This window comes from Drosophila melanogaster, chromosome X, assembly GCF_000001215.4.
Source record: "Drosophila melanogaster chromosome X".
Taxonomy (NCBI): Eukaryota; Metazoa; Arthropoda; class Insecta; order Diptera; family Drosophilidae; genus Drosophila; species Drosophila melanogaster.
The window spans coordinates 3,301,058-3,314,642 of record NC_004354.4 but is presented as its reverse complement, the minus strand read 5'-3'; the positions used below and the strand labels follow the sequence as shown (position 1 = coordinate 3,314,642).

The following is a 13,585-nucleotide window of genomic DNA, read 5'->3' as shown; positions in this document are numbered from 1 at the left end:
TATGTATTGCACATCAATATCCTTCATTTGTTACCTGCCCGTGGTGCGTCTCCTGGCTCCGGCGATTGTCATCCGTGAGACATATCTACGAATCCGTCCGCTCGACCTGCGTTGCGAGGTATTCCCGGTGGTCACCGACTTGACGCTGTATTCCGTGGCCGTGGAGCTTCGGCGATCGCTGGTCATTAGATCGGAGCACATAGATGAGGACAGAATAGAGGCAGCCGATCTGCGCTTGCCGCCAGTAAAGGTTCCACCGCCGCTCGACGAGGTGGTGGTGGCGGAACTATCCGATCTGGAGAAGAGCGACGATCTCTTGCTGCGACTCGATGATCCGGTGCCTGCGGCATCCTGTATATTGCTATAGAACTCCTCGGTCTCTCGGTCGTAGGTCTGATCCTCATCGTCCTCGTCCATGGGATCCACATCGAATTCCTCGCCCTCCGCCTCAGTGGCCATTGTATCGCTTCTCTGGCTTAGTCCACGATTTCCACGATTTCCATTCGATAGGGACGACGAATGCTGTTGCAGTTGATAGTATTCGTGGCAATCGCCTCGAGAGCCCCGGGATCTACTGCTACCACTCAGATATCGATACGGTGCCGAGCTGGAGTTGCTTGTGGTGGTGCTCAAGGAGTGTCGTTTGCTGGGGCTTACATCGAGGTTACCACCATTGATGGCCTCGCCGCCACCATCGCTGTCGCCACCGCCAACGCTGCCACTGAAGGTGACCTCATGGAATTTCGATGATTTTCGACGAGTTCTCGGCGCCATTGCCTCGCCGTTGTTGGCCAACGAAATCGAGGGTCTCGGCCGATTGTTATTCTCACCCTTTTGATTCAGATCGCCGCGATGATCCTCACCGCCTTCGGGCATCAGGGTCAAGGCCAAGGCAGGACGACCTCGTTTTCTGCTCCACGGAAAGGCGCGAATAAATGCAAAGATGATGAACAGTGTGGCTATCATCTTGTCACAAAAATCTCTACTTCTTTCCCAAGGAATTTGTATTTCGTACTCTAGAAAATGGCGCGCACATCCTTGGGCATTTTGATTTCGTTGTCGGATTTTAAATTTTTTAAATAGGTTTTTAATTTCGTTTGTCTTGCACTTGCTCTTATTTTAGCTAAGTTCGTTTTCGATTTTCTAATTTTCAGAAAGAGAAGGAGAAAGAGTAAGATGCGTGGCGAGGCGAGACAGAAGAAGTGTGGCGGTGTGTATAAATGAAGCTGCAGTTGACAGACACGTGCGCCCCGAAATGATGATGGATCAACAACGGTCAGCCGAGGAAAATAAGGGAAAATCGTAAAGAGAATCACATTTTCAAAAATTGCACTAAACTATACATTGTACATTCTATTTTTCTTAAGGTTAGGTGTACTTAAGGTGAGTCATCGTTGCTTAACTTTTGAGCGACTAACATAATATTGTTTTTTCGTTGCAGGAGGAAAACCCAAAAGGATTTGAAAAGCATAATTTGTTTGTTGTTACGTTAGCCAACTGCAAATACATTTTCCACTCTCTGCGCGTTTGCTGTTTCCTGATCCGCCCTTCATTTATATATATATACATAAATATATTATACAGATAGCGCATCCTTGTGCGAGTTTCGTTCCGTGTGACTGACAAACTGGCGGATAAACTGCTGGATGGACACGCTTGTCTATCTGGCTGCGAGTGAATTTTATGCGCAATTTTGATGGCGCTGCGAGCATATTATGATAATCAATGCACAATTATTGCACACACACATGCACACACCAGGACATGGGATATAGCGCATAAAGGACTCTAAGTGCAGGGCAACTTTTCCTTTCTCTTCGCGTTTTTTTTTCTTTCTTCCTTCTCGAGTAGCGTTTTCGCTTTGTAAAGGTTCCCCACATCTCGTTTTTTTTTTTTTTTTCATTTTCCCTTGTTAGGAAGACAACAAAAATTGTCCATGTTGTATGGGGGAGCGCAGGACAACAACAACACCAACAACAAGGACAACAAGGACCAGTGGGGGCATTAAGGACCCCCAGAGGAGGCATTCATCGTTGTTGTTGTTGTTGTTGCCTGAGCGGCTTACCCAACTGATGATGCTCCTTACTGCTATCTCAGTATCTTCTCCATCATCCTGCACACAACCCTGCCGTTGACCTAAACTATAGCTAGCTACTTTTTAGTTCAACCATAATTGAAATGATTTAACAATGAGCCCGGCAATGCAGCAAAAGGGGGCGCGCGGGGGCAGGAATGCAGGAAAGCTAAGGATGAGGGATTAGGTGGGTCTTTAGATTTCCGAACTGCAAGGAAGGCCAGGGAAAGTTTCACGTGCCAACTTCTAAGATATTAAATAAATGTAAAAAAAGCATAAAAATTAATGCATTCCTTGAAAGCAGGCAGCTAATTTTTAAAAGCTGGCATTTTTACAGCCAATATTAACCTAACTCAATTGCGATTAATTAAAGTTGTCATAAGGCTACGAGCGCAGAAAGCGTAGCGAATTCTAGGCAGAAAGAGGCAGAAGTTGATGAAGCTGCTGCTGCTGCTGCTGCTGCTGCTGGTGAAACCCCCGTGCAATTTCCCCTTTATGGCACGCACTACTTTTTAATTTGTTTAAATTGCATTAAAAAAGAAAAACCCGAGAGGTAAAACCTAGAAATAGCGGCCAGGAAAACTTGACACGAAGCGAAGGGGCAAAAGGAAAAGCGAGTAAGATGTGGGGCATCCAAAGTGAATTAAGCGCAGCAGCAAGAACACTTTTCTTATTCGTTTTTCTAAATAAATGTACATATATACCGGTGAGAGATGTCCCAAGGAGAGCTTGGCAAATAATTTAAGCAGAATATTTCCATTTAATTAGCAAATGAGCCTAAGTCAGTAAAAGTATTCCTTCGGGAATATTGAATGCAAGGGTTCAGGAAACTTTTCAATTAGATTTTTCGTATGTATGTATATAAGAATTAAAGTGAAAGTGTATTAAAGTAAAATACCAAACCATCTCTTTTCTAAACTTGTGCATTTTTAGAGAGACTAGCCTGTGTTTTTTAGTTCCTGCAGCATTTAAGAGTGCTACATACTTCGTTTTGCTATTTCCCAGTTGGCATTGCAGCGCCATCTAGCGTGAGCGGGCTGCGTCACAGGTGGCACTGCAATATCCTTCGAATCCTTAACGTCCAGAGTTCGCCACCACCTGCCCTCCACATCCTCATCAATCTCCTCATCTGCTCAACTCTTGTGGCCCCCATTTTTTTTTTTTCTAAGTGTTGCTAAACAAGCTGGAAACAGGGCCGCGCTTTCTCCGCTTTCTCCTTTCGAGCGTACATCAGCCCCTTTTTCAAGGAATGCCTTGGGCCCTGTTTGCTACTTTCACAGCGACTGCGCCTGTTCAGCCACACACACACACACATACACTTGCCACTGGTCCACAAACACAAACGCAGACACCCACACAAATATTTCCTTTCAATTCTTTTTTTTTCCAGCTCTCTTGTTGCTTTTTTCTGCTTTTCTTTTGCAACTAATTCCACTCTGGCTAGGCGCATACTTCTACAGCAGCGGTCAATAGTTCAGATGCCAGATTTTCAAAAATAAAAGTGCATTCGAGTTTAAACAGCTAAAAATGTCTTAAAACCTACGCGTTAATATAAAAATTTTTAAAGTGAGACAATATTTTCTTAACACTGTTGTTTAAGTTAGTTCTATTGTCTTGTCCGCAACTGTTTGTGTATGAGTGCCGTTGCTTTTGTGTGTGTGTGTGTGTGTGTGTGCAGCATCCCCTTCCCGCTATTTTCAGCCACCTCCTTCTGCTTGTTGTTGGCGGATCCCTCTCGGGGGGCTAAATTTAAGTAGCAACAAATCACTTCATTGTTTGCGTGTTTACATAATATTTATACATTGTACTTGTGTGCGCAGCCCTCTTGCCTCTCTGTCGCTCGCCATTTGCCACCTCGCTTCCACTCGCCGAGTGTTGACACAGTGTTTCATTAATAAAAATGCTGCCTCTGTCCCAAAAAAAAAAAAAGAAAAAGGGACAAATCGAAATGCGAATCTCGTCAGACAACAAGAAAAACTTTCAGACTGCACGGCGCCGCCACAACGAATAGAAACAAAGCCAAAAAAGAAAAAAAGAAGGAAAACCGAGAATAAAAGCAGACAGTCGAAAAAAGAAAATAAAACTCCAAAAAACTGAAGCGGAAGATTGGAACAGTTTAAAAGTACCAAAGACTGCGTCATAATAATCATAATTGAACTAAGTAGGACGAATACTTCTCATACTCAATCAAATGCGCAGAGATTTGTTAGCCAGCTTAAGTTGCTTGAATCCAAAATAGCCAAGTCAAATTGATTCAAAATTACTCATCCTAAATGCTGCACTCTACTTGAACCCCGGTTAAACCCTTAAGGCCCCTCATCACCCGAAGCCCCATAAACCAGCATCCATCACTTGAAATTTAGTTCAAACTACTTGGCACTTCAAAGTGTGTGTAGAAGTGGAACTGAAGTGACGGGTGGAGGGATGGTGAGGGGTTTGCACTGCCTTCCATTAACAACATCATCAGAGCAGAGCCATAGAAATCATAATCGCCATCGCAATCATCATTATCATCAGCCCTAATATCCGCTGCCAGCGACGTCATAAATAATGCTACCCCTCTTAATGCAAAACATCTTTCAAAATATGCGCATAGTTTGCGGGGAAGGGAGAAGGGAGAAGGGGGAAGGGATGGTGGGAGGTGTTGGCCGAGGAACAAGGGACAAGGCCAAAATGCATGGCGTAATGGATAAAATATTTGGCAAAGCATTTAAAATCGGGGGAGTGAAGAGCTATTCCAAAGCAACGCTGCGTATGCTTAATGTGCATGGCAAAAACCTTCAAACTTCAATGATTGCATTTCGGATTTGCTTGCAAAATAGTACAATTTCATGCAGCAAACAAGCATTTGGTTTCATTTGAAAAAAATTACAGGAATTGCATTCATTACGCACTTTTCACATGAGATGATTTCCCAGGCATACAAAGCATTTTTCTCCGCAAAGAAAGCAGAAGAATCACACGACACAACTACTTTCACAATTCACCCAACACACTTGCAGTCGAAATATTTCGAAAAAAGCTCAAATAAAATTTAATTAAACGAAGAATGTGAAACAAAATCTTGTGAACTGAGAGAGAAAATACTAAATACATATGAAACATAAAACGAACGTAATTGATTTAATTATTTTAGTAGATTTTACGTTTCCAATTAAGTGCTTTGTCTTGCAATAATTTCGATAATTCGTAAAAATGCTTCGATATCGAATTTCGCCAAGAAATAATAATATTTCCTTGATGGCCATAGTTATTATTCGCACCGACTATTCTCTTTTTGGCCAGCTAACGAGCCTCAGAATGGCCAAGACCAAAGGTCCAACTAACTCCCACTTCAATTCGCCCACTTTGGCTTAAACATCGGATGGGCCGCATGGGCTGCATCATTTCCTGTTCGCATTCCTGCCGAGTCTCAGATGTGTCAGTTTGTTGGCCCAGCTGCAATTTGAGGCTTTTGTGCTGGATGTGCTGGATGGCCAGTATGGATATGGAATCCGAGCGGGATTGGATATGGGCGATGCCGGGAAAGGTGATTGGAAATGGAAATGCAAATCATGATGATGCCGATATGCTGATGATGGAACCGATGATGTTGACGATGGCCATTGGCGAATGCCATTCTCAATGGGTCTCAATGCAAATGCTGACCAAATTAGTGTCAAAACGTATTGACTACATGGTGCATACACACACACACACACACACACACACACACACATGGACAGGCCACGTTAATGGCGTTGCAATTTGCATATGTGTGTCAAATGCCTGCTCTGCCACGCTCTGCACTTAGAGAAAAAAATCGAATATACATATACTACTGATAGGCGATTTACCAAATCACAGATGCGAATGTAATTATTTCACATAAATAAATTATTAAGTACTTCAATATTATTAAGTCCTCATTAACAATGAGACAATGAATAATAAATATGCTCAGCTATGTTTCGGCGTCAATATGGAATATTAAAATATATTTTAATTTGATGTTCGCCGTGCAATTCTGTCTCTCTCATTCTCTCTCTCTCTCTTTCTCTCTGTTTGCCCTGCATTTTTAGCTAACACACTTAACCCACTTGCCACGCCCCACTTACCACACGTAACCTACACGCCCCTTTCCCTTGCATAATTCACGAAAAATGTATTTTGCACTTTAAGGAGAATACACACACACATACTCATCATATACGATAGGCAAATAAAAAGTAGCAGAAGAGATTGCAATTAAATTATGTAGAAATATAATTAAGACTAAAAGTGTTGGCAAATCGGGTTAGCACTGGACAAGTGTGTGTGTGTGTGTGCGTTTAGTTTGGCCTGCAAATTGTGTTGCCTACTTTTAAGCTGATTTAGCCGAAGGCCGAGAAAGTTTCTGAGAAATTTATTACATTAAAGCTAAATATGAAACTCAATAGAATTACGAGCTAACCCACACCACTTTCACCCATCATCGATTGCCTTTCATCTCGCTTTATGAGCAGTACTTCCCTTTGTAGCTGCAAATTGAATAGCAAACTGATGACGTCAAAGCGGACTCCTCGCACATTTCTAGAGTTTTTTTTTTTTTTTTTTCTTTACGCTGAGATGTTTATTGCCAGACAGCTGACTTTCTATACCCTCGCAAAGCCAGCTGTGCCGATTTTATAATATGATTGTCAAATTTATTATTTCAACATAAAAATCAGAGATTTAAACTTACTACGTAGTTAGGGTTTCACCTATTTAGAAAATCTAATTGCACGTCATATATGCTGGGTATTTCTAGCTCGAATTTCAATTGTTGTCCCTTAGTTTTAATTTTTTTTTTTTTTTCTTATTTTTTTTTTTTTTTTTTATTGGAGTTAGTCAGAAAAATTGAATTGCAGCATATACATATGACGCTCGTTTTTGGGCACATCCCCGTGGCAAATGGAAAGAATTGTCTTTTGACAATTAAATGATGCCAACGAGAACAATGAAGGAAATGGGGAGTGGGGAGGATGATGGTGGGCAGCAACTGGCACAGAAGAGGCGCAGCTGAGGAATCTTAAAAATGCTCATCGCATCCATGGTGAGGGTGCCTGTAAACGACGTTGCTTTTAGCGCCAGCCGAGGGAAACTCAATTAAATGTGACAGTGAAAACGCTGCCTAAGAGTATGCTTCATATTAAGGCCAGGAGATCTGAAGGCCATAAAAGGGGAGGACTCACTAAAAGTCAGGTGGGTATGGGTGTGTGTGCGAGTGGCGTTCCATCAGCGAAATTTGCTCTAATTTCATCAAGCGTTCAAAGTGTCACCTTTTTGGCCGGGGAAACAGCACTCTATAAAGATAGACAGCGAAAAATGTTCCACAAAGCAAAGTTTTGGCCAGATGATGTTTAAGCTAGGAGAATATATATATTTCCCTCGAAAATAAACTCCCGCGAAAATCTTTAACTACGCTTAAAGTACACCCGCAATCAGGTGGATTTTTCCCTTTTGACTTTCGTTAAAGCGGAGATGGTGAGAATATCTTCTATCTCTCTTTCTCTCTACCGTCCTGCTGGCCGTCTCTTTCGCACAGTTGCCCCATCAGCGTTTTCATCTTTACCGCTCGACGATGTCAGGCAGCAGCTGCCAATAAGCAACGATTATGCTTGTAGCTACAATCGACTGCCTATGCGTATGTGTGTGTGTATCTGTGTTACCTCCAGTATCTGTATCTGTATCTGCATCTGTATCTGTATCTGTATCTGGCTTTGTATCTATGTATGTATGAGTGCGTTTGGCTGTGCTGTCTGTCCGTTGACTGAGTGTGCGTTTGTACTAATGCCGGAGCAACAAAAATGCATAAGCACTCAAGTCAGCCTCAAAGCCAAAGGCTTTTTTGTGTGCGTGCGAATCTGTGGGCTTCGTTGTATTTGTGTGTGTGTGTGTGTGTTTGCGCGCGTTTCGGTATCTGTGTGGTGAACACATTAATGGCACTTGTGAGGCGTTATAAACTACAAGTAGTTAGAGCCCAAAAAAAGGCGGAAAATAACAATGCTCGCGAAACGTAACATACGGAAAAGCTCATCCTAAAAAAAAAGACAACTTTAGTTGGCCAATTACAAGTACTTTATACATTTAAACCAACTTCCAGGCAATTAACTAAGAGTATTAAAATAACTTGAAACATTCATAAATAAAAGCCAACAATTCCATTCGTGTTTCTACATTCATTTTCTTTTCATTGTTCTATTCTATAATTTACTTTCCCCCCAAAGAACTACAATTTCTTCATTACGTTGAAATGCAACGAAATTGAAAACTTTTTGAGCATTTCGGCCAACTGATCGCTGATGCAGGCGACTTAATGAGTTGATAATCATTTAATGCACCTGCCCAGTGGGTGGAATGGGTGATTTCCCGGTCGTATGACCAAGTGAATGGCTCGTTTTTCCTGGGTAAACTCCGATGCGACGAGCAGCCACAAGGTGGAAATGATGATAGTGATTGTCAGTGTGTGCATAAATTAAATTAAAATTAAATGTTTAAAAGGCGATAATGGTGACGACCTTGGCGGCGAAAAATAAGGAGGGCAGGAAAAATCCAGTTAAAAGCGTGTAAAGCTGACGGCTCAAGGCGGTTGAAGGAAGTAAGCCAAGTCAATTGCCTTTTACCTTCGGGCATAATTATCTCCGGCCAGGCGATTACATATTTAATGCACACACGCATGTATGTGGGTATGCGGCTTAATGCCCTTAATTGATCGTTATATCAACACTATAGTGTGGCCAAAGCCCCAAAGTCTGCTTTAAAAGCAAGAGCGCGATGATTTGTGTAAGCCGCTGAGCATTTATTAAAATTAAAAGCAACAAGGGAGCGACGTCTAAAAGTGGGCCAGTGGCAATCTCGCAAAATCCGTTAACAGACACAATAAAGACCATTACACAACATCCACTTGCTTCATCCTGCTTATGGCTTTTCATAGTACGTTGATTGCTGGGCAAAAAACGAAAGAGGAAAAAAAAAAAAAAAATACCAAATAACGAAAATGAAAACGGCAAAATGAAAAGAAATTGAAAATGCCCGGCGAGCAGCAGAGCAGAATGATATGATGAGTGCGGAGTGGAGTGGACTGGGCCTTCTCCCCGATAAGTAGGTGAAATCCCTGCAGGATTTCGACGCAAACATAAAAGAGTTGCCACCACACACACACAAAAAAACACAAAACGGGACAGACAGCCGGTACAGTTTGCGCCAAAAGGCAAAAGCAAAGTAATAGTGGTAGATGGATTTATTCACATACATTAAATAACATTTAAATGTATCTCGATTATTAATCTTTTTGTTTTTTTTTTTTTAAATAGGTGAATTTACATAAGTACAAAGCACAAAGAAAGTTACTTAAAAATATATGAATATTTATTTCTTTCTGCCAAAGACGCTCTTTACTTCTTGTGCTTTGCAACCAAATCGATTTCACTTTCAATTCACATTCACATCATCGCAATTTCGTTTGGCCATATAAAAAAGAAAATATCGTATAAGAATATTTCAGCCGCCAAAGAAAAGCGATGGAAATGCGTACGAAAATGGCATTAGAAATACAAAAAAAAAGCGAGGGACGCCGCAATAAACGGAGAAGCCAAACAAAGAGGGCCAATAGAGGATGTTAAAAGGGCCAAACAGGAAATAAAAAATAAATAAAAAAAAATAAAAACCACTTTAAGCGTTTTTAATACAAATGCAAATACGTGAAAGGAGCAAAAGAGACAGCTTGACAGGCGATGTGAGAGGGAGATGGGAAGACAGTAAGAACGTACATATATAAATGCGGTCACATTGAGGTATATTAATATATATTTCTGTTTGACGGCACTCACCATTCCATGAAAGGGTTAACCCCAACCACCCACTCACAATTCCTTTTACGACGTGACCACAAAATATATGAAGGACAAAATTGCCGCGTTCATTCGAAATGGTTGGAAATGTTACATCGGAAGATTCGAATTAATTTCCAAATAAAATAATCAGTTGAGCGAAAAACATAAAAGCTTCTATAGAAATTGTAATTTAAAACATGTTTCCATGCATTTTGTTAATAACATTTTGTAGAATTGCGAGAAGCCGAAGACAAAGAAATGGCTGCAGGCTGTGAAAAAGATGAAAAGTGGAAAACCTAAGGCCCACAAGTAGCAAACAATATGAAAAATAAAATACATACAACCGCACAGAGGCAACAGACGACTGCATATGAAAGAATCATAGCATAGTTTAAGGCGCCGCACACAAACGACTGCGGAAAAGCGGATAAGCAAAAGAAGCGCACTGAAATCGCAAAAGCGGAAGTGTAATAAAGTGCAAAAGTGCAAAAAGCACAGATAGAGCCGAGAGTCAAGTGAGATAAGAACAATGCGAAACAAGAAAAGTCAAGTGTAAGAACGAGTTGTCACGAGTTGTTAAAGGGAAAAGCAATGGGAAAGTCGGGTGGAAAAGAAAGACCCGGAAAAGGTGAAATGTGAGATGAATTGAATTGAGCGGATGCAAAGCAGATGAAAATTCACAAAAGCACGCGATACAAGACGAAATATGAAAGTTTGGAAAGAACATTTGAAAATGCTGAGCCACCCGCAATGAGACTTACAAAACAGAGTATAAGGCTAAGAGATATCTATTAAAAATGCAAAAAGCTTTTTCCAAATATCTTTTTTGACTGCCAAGATATGCGGGCGGCGATTACTAAGTAAAATTGAGAGCATGAGCAGCCACAAGTGAGGCTAAATTCAAGGTAGGCACATACAAATCAAAAGGCGCAACTAAGCCTGCCTGTGTGTGATTTTTGCTCGTGTTTTTCCAGCTGGCCATGTGTGTCCATGTGGACGCACACAGTCAAAGCAAGCGTAAAAGTAGAATGAACGGAAACGTTACTGGCACAAGGACCTCGAAAAGTATGCAACATTAAGTGTTGTCGTTGCTTTTTTGTCCTGTGCCTGCTTTTATTCTTCTTGAGCCCCTTTTGGAGAAACCCCTGAGCCAACCCCCTGCGCCACCCCCCTGCCACTTGAAGATCTGCTTCTTATGTGCCATTTCTGCACAAGTTTCGCTAGCTGTCAACGTCCTGCGGACACTTGGGGCCTGCCTACATACATATATTCAACTTAAATCTGTCAAGACCAAATGGAATTAGTTTGAGAAACATTGCTTTAAACGAACACTGCTAAAGGCTGTGAAACAATTGGTGAAAATGAATGCTGATTTATAGGTGTCAATTTGTAGGCACAAAACCTTAAGTGCCTCATTTTTACTGGCAACTCAAAAAAAAATCCTATTTAGCAAAATACTCATTTACTTATTAATAAGAGCATTCAGCAAAAGCATTCTGTTGTCAGAAAAACTCAAAATTTTATCCACTTTGTCTACCTTTTTCCTTTATTTTCCAACAACTCATTAACAAAAATGCGCAAAGAAAATAAGAGCATCAAGTTGAAGGGAAAACAACGGCAAAAAACGTGCTCGAGTCTTGCTCATCTCGAAAGAGTCTCTTGAGAGAATAAACGAAGAATGTCTCGAGAAGAATATAAGAAAATAAGAGAAATGATGAAAATAAAGAAATGCGATAATGAAATACAAGTTTTCGCACTAATCAACTTTTAAATGAACTGTAAGTCAAGTGTTGTTTTCTATATGCATATGGTTTTATTCCCTTAATTTTTTTTTTTTTTTTTTTTTTTTTGCACAGTAAAGTTAAATTATGAAAATGTCAAGAACAATGTACATGTGTCGTACCGAGACCAGCACCCACACACATATAAATGAATAAATGCCAGGAACAATTTACATAAAAATATTTGTGCCGAAAACTTTTCAACACCCCAAAAAGAGAGAAGTGAAATTTTCCATATGAAAAACAAAATGTGTGCTCTTGGCGGTTAAGAAGGGGGAATTTTCGGGCAAGTTTATCAAGTGAAGCATCGCCTAATCAAGAACTCGGGATCCCGAAACGCCGACCGCACAATTTACAGCATTTCATACCCGCCGAAAGTCACCATTCATTCTACCACTTGAATAATGCTGTGTGTGTGTGTTCTGTATTTGCTCAAGCTGAAATTTTCAATTTGAGCACACAAAACTCATTAGAAGACAACTTTGTAAACCCTCAAAATTATAACATTAAAAAGGGGCCAATATATTTTGGGATGAAAGCGAGTTAACCAAGTTCTTTGCTAGATACTTTTTGTATACAAAAGTACACAAATATTCTAAAGTTTTATATAAAATAAGACCGCAAACTCTCATCTCAACTTATGCTAATAAATGTGTGTAAAACCTATATATGAAAACAAAGGATATATATTCACTATTCAACTATGAACGAAACTTGTGGCATTGAAATTAATATTGCGATCCCTAATTTTTTGCGTCTGTCACGCGCTCATCTCTATGCCTCACGTAATGCTCACGAGTGCGTTCGCTTTCGATTCAATCAATTCTTTATGTCTTTATTAATATTTATGCGATGCTGCCGACAATCTGCGTATCTGTGTGAGAGCTTTTACGTCAGAGAGAGAGAGAGAGCTCATAACGAATCCGTGCCCCAAAATGTATGCAATGAAAATGTTGTAAGTGCTTTAATTTTATTTGAAGGATGATTCGGGTTACGCCACTTTGGCTCGTGGATTTTATGTAATAATTCGATTCGAATATAATTTGGCTTATCGCTGCATTTACGGCTTAAATTCGCCGTTCTTAAAGAAACTTTTCTCGACTGCTTTTTCCATTTATTTTCAGTAATATATGAAAAATGCAACTACAATTAATTTACAACGCCTATGAAATCCGCTTTAAAAGTGTTTTTCTTTCTACAATTGCGCAAAAGATCCCTAAGCCCTGGCATTTCCATCATGCCACTTTCGTGCCAATCGAATTTCCAGCCCTGCTTCTGCTCCAAAAAAAAAAAAATAAAAATAAAAATAAAAAACCGAAATGGAAAAGAAACAACTTTAATTGAAATCTTGGCTCTGAAAGCGACTTTATGCAATTTCAAAATACTTCCTGACCCAGGAAGAGAAAAACCAGTGGCGAGGACCAAAAAGTGGAACTTTGCTTTGGCTGCTGTGCAAAAGTTTTGCCAAACAACTTTGGCTCAAAGACAAAAGCACTGGCAGTGGCAAAAGGAAAAAAAAAAATAGCAGACAGAGGGCCAAAGAAAACAAGAGTACGAGGGAAATGGCAAATGGAAATGTGTTTTGCTTTCCCACCAGTCAAACAAGCAACTAGAGTGACAGTTGTTGCTCCCTAGCACAGACTGATATTCCCCCCAAAATGGTACAGTTGCGCTCAAAAGGTTCTAGACTCACACAAAATTGCATCGCGCCACGCCATATCGGTAATTGTATATTGGGCAACAGATATATAGCAGAAATGATCGGTCATTAAGCCATAAAGATCGGGCAATTAACTCGGATCGGATCGTAAAACGGCAGCCGATGAGCCCGGCTAATTGGGCCCTCGCAAAATTGGTTCAACAATAATCGTAATCGTGCCTCGCAGTTGGTAAACAAA

The 13,585-nt window shown here is 40.6% G+C and overlaps 1 protein-coding gene and 1 long non-coding RNA gene across 16 annotated transcripts in view; one reads left to right on the top strand and one right to left on the bottom strand.

Moving 5' to 3' along the window:
• lncRNA:CR44886 (long non-coding RNA:CR44886) overlaps window positions 1-1,310 on the top strand; it is a 35,068-nt gene extending 33,758 nt beyond the window's left edge. Inside the window, exon 2 of the long non-coding RNA NR_123781.1 lies at window positions 1,155-1,310. This is a non-coding gene — a long non-coding RNA (long non-coding RNA:CR44886). The remainder of the gene's footprint in view (window positions 1-1,154) is intronic.
• Window positions 1-13,585, bottom strand: part of dnc (dunce) — a 167,328-nt gene that overhangs the window by 29,125 nt on the left and 124,618 nt on the right. Inside the window, exon 5 of one of the 15 annotated variants that reach the window (NM_166968.3) lies at window positions 35-1,143. The exons of 13 other annotated variants lie outside the window; for them this stretch is intronic. In NM_166968.3, coding sequence (NP_726856.1) covers window positions 35-966 — 932 coding nt within the window. In that variant the 5' untranslated portion in view covers window positions 967-1,143. Of the gene's footprint in view, window positions 1-34; window positions 1,144-13,585 lie in introns of those variants that run through there. One more of the 15 variants, NM_166970.2, reaches the window with a different exon arrangement.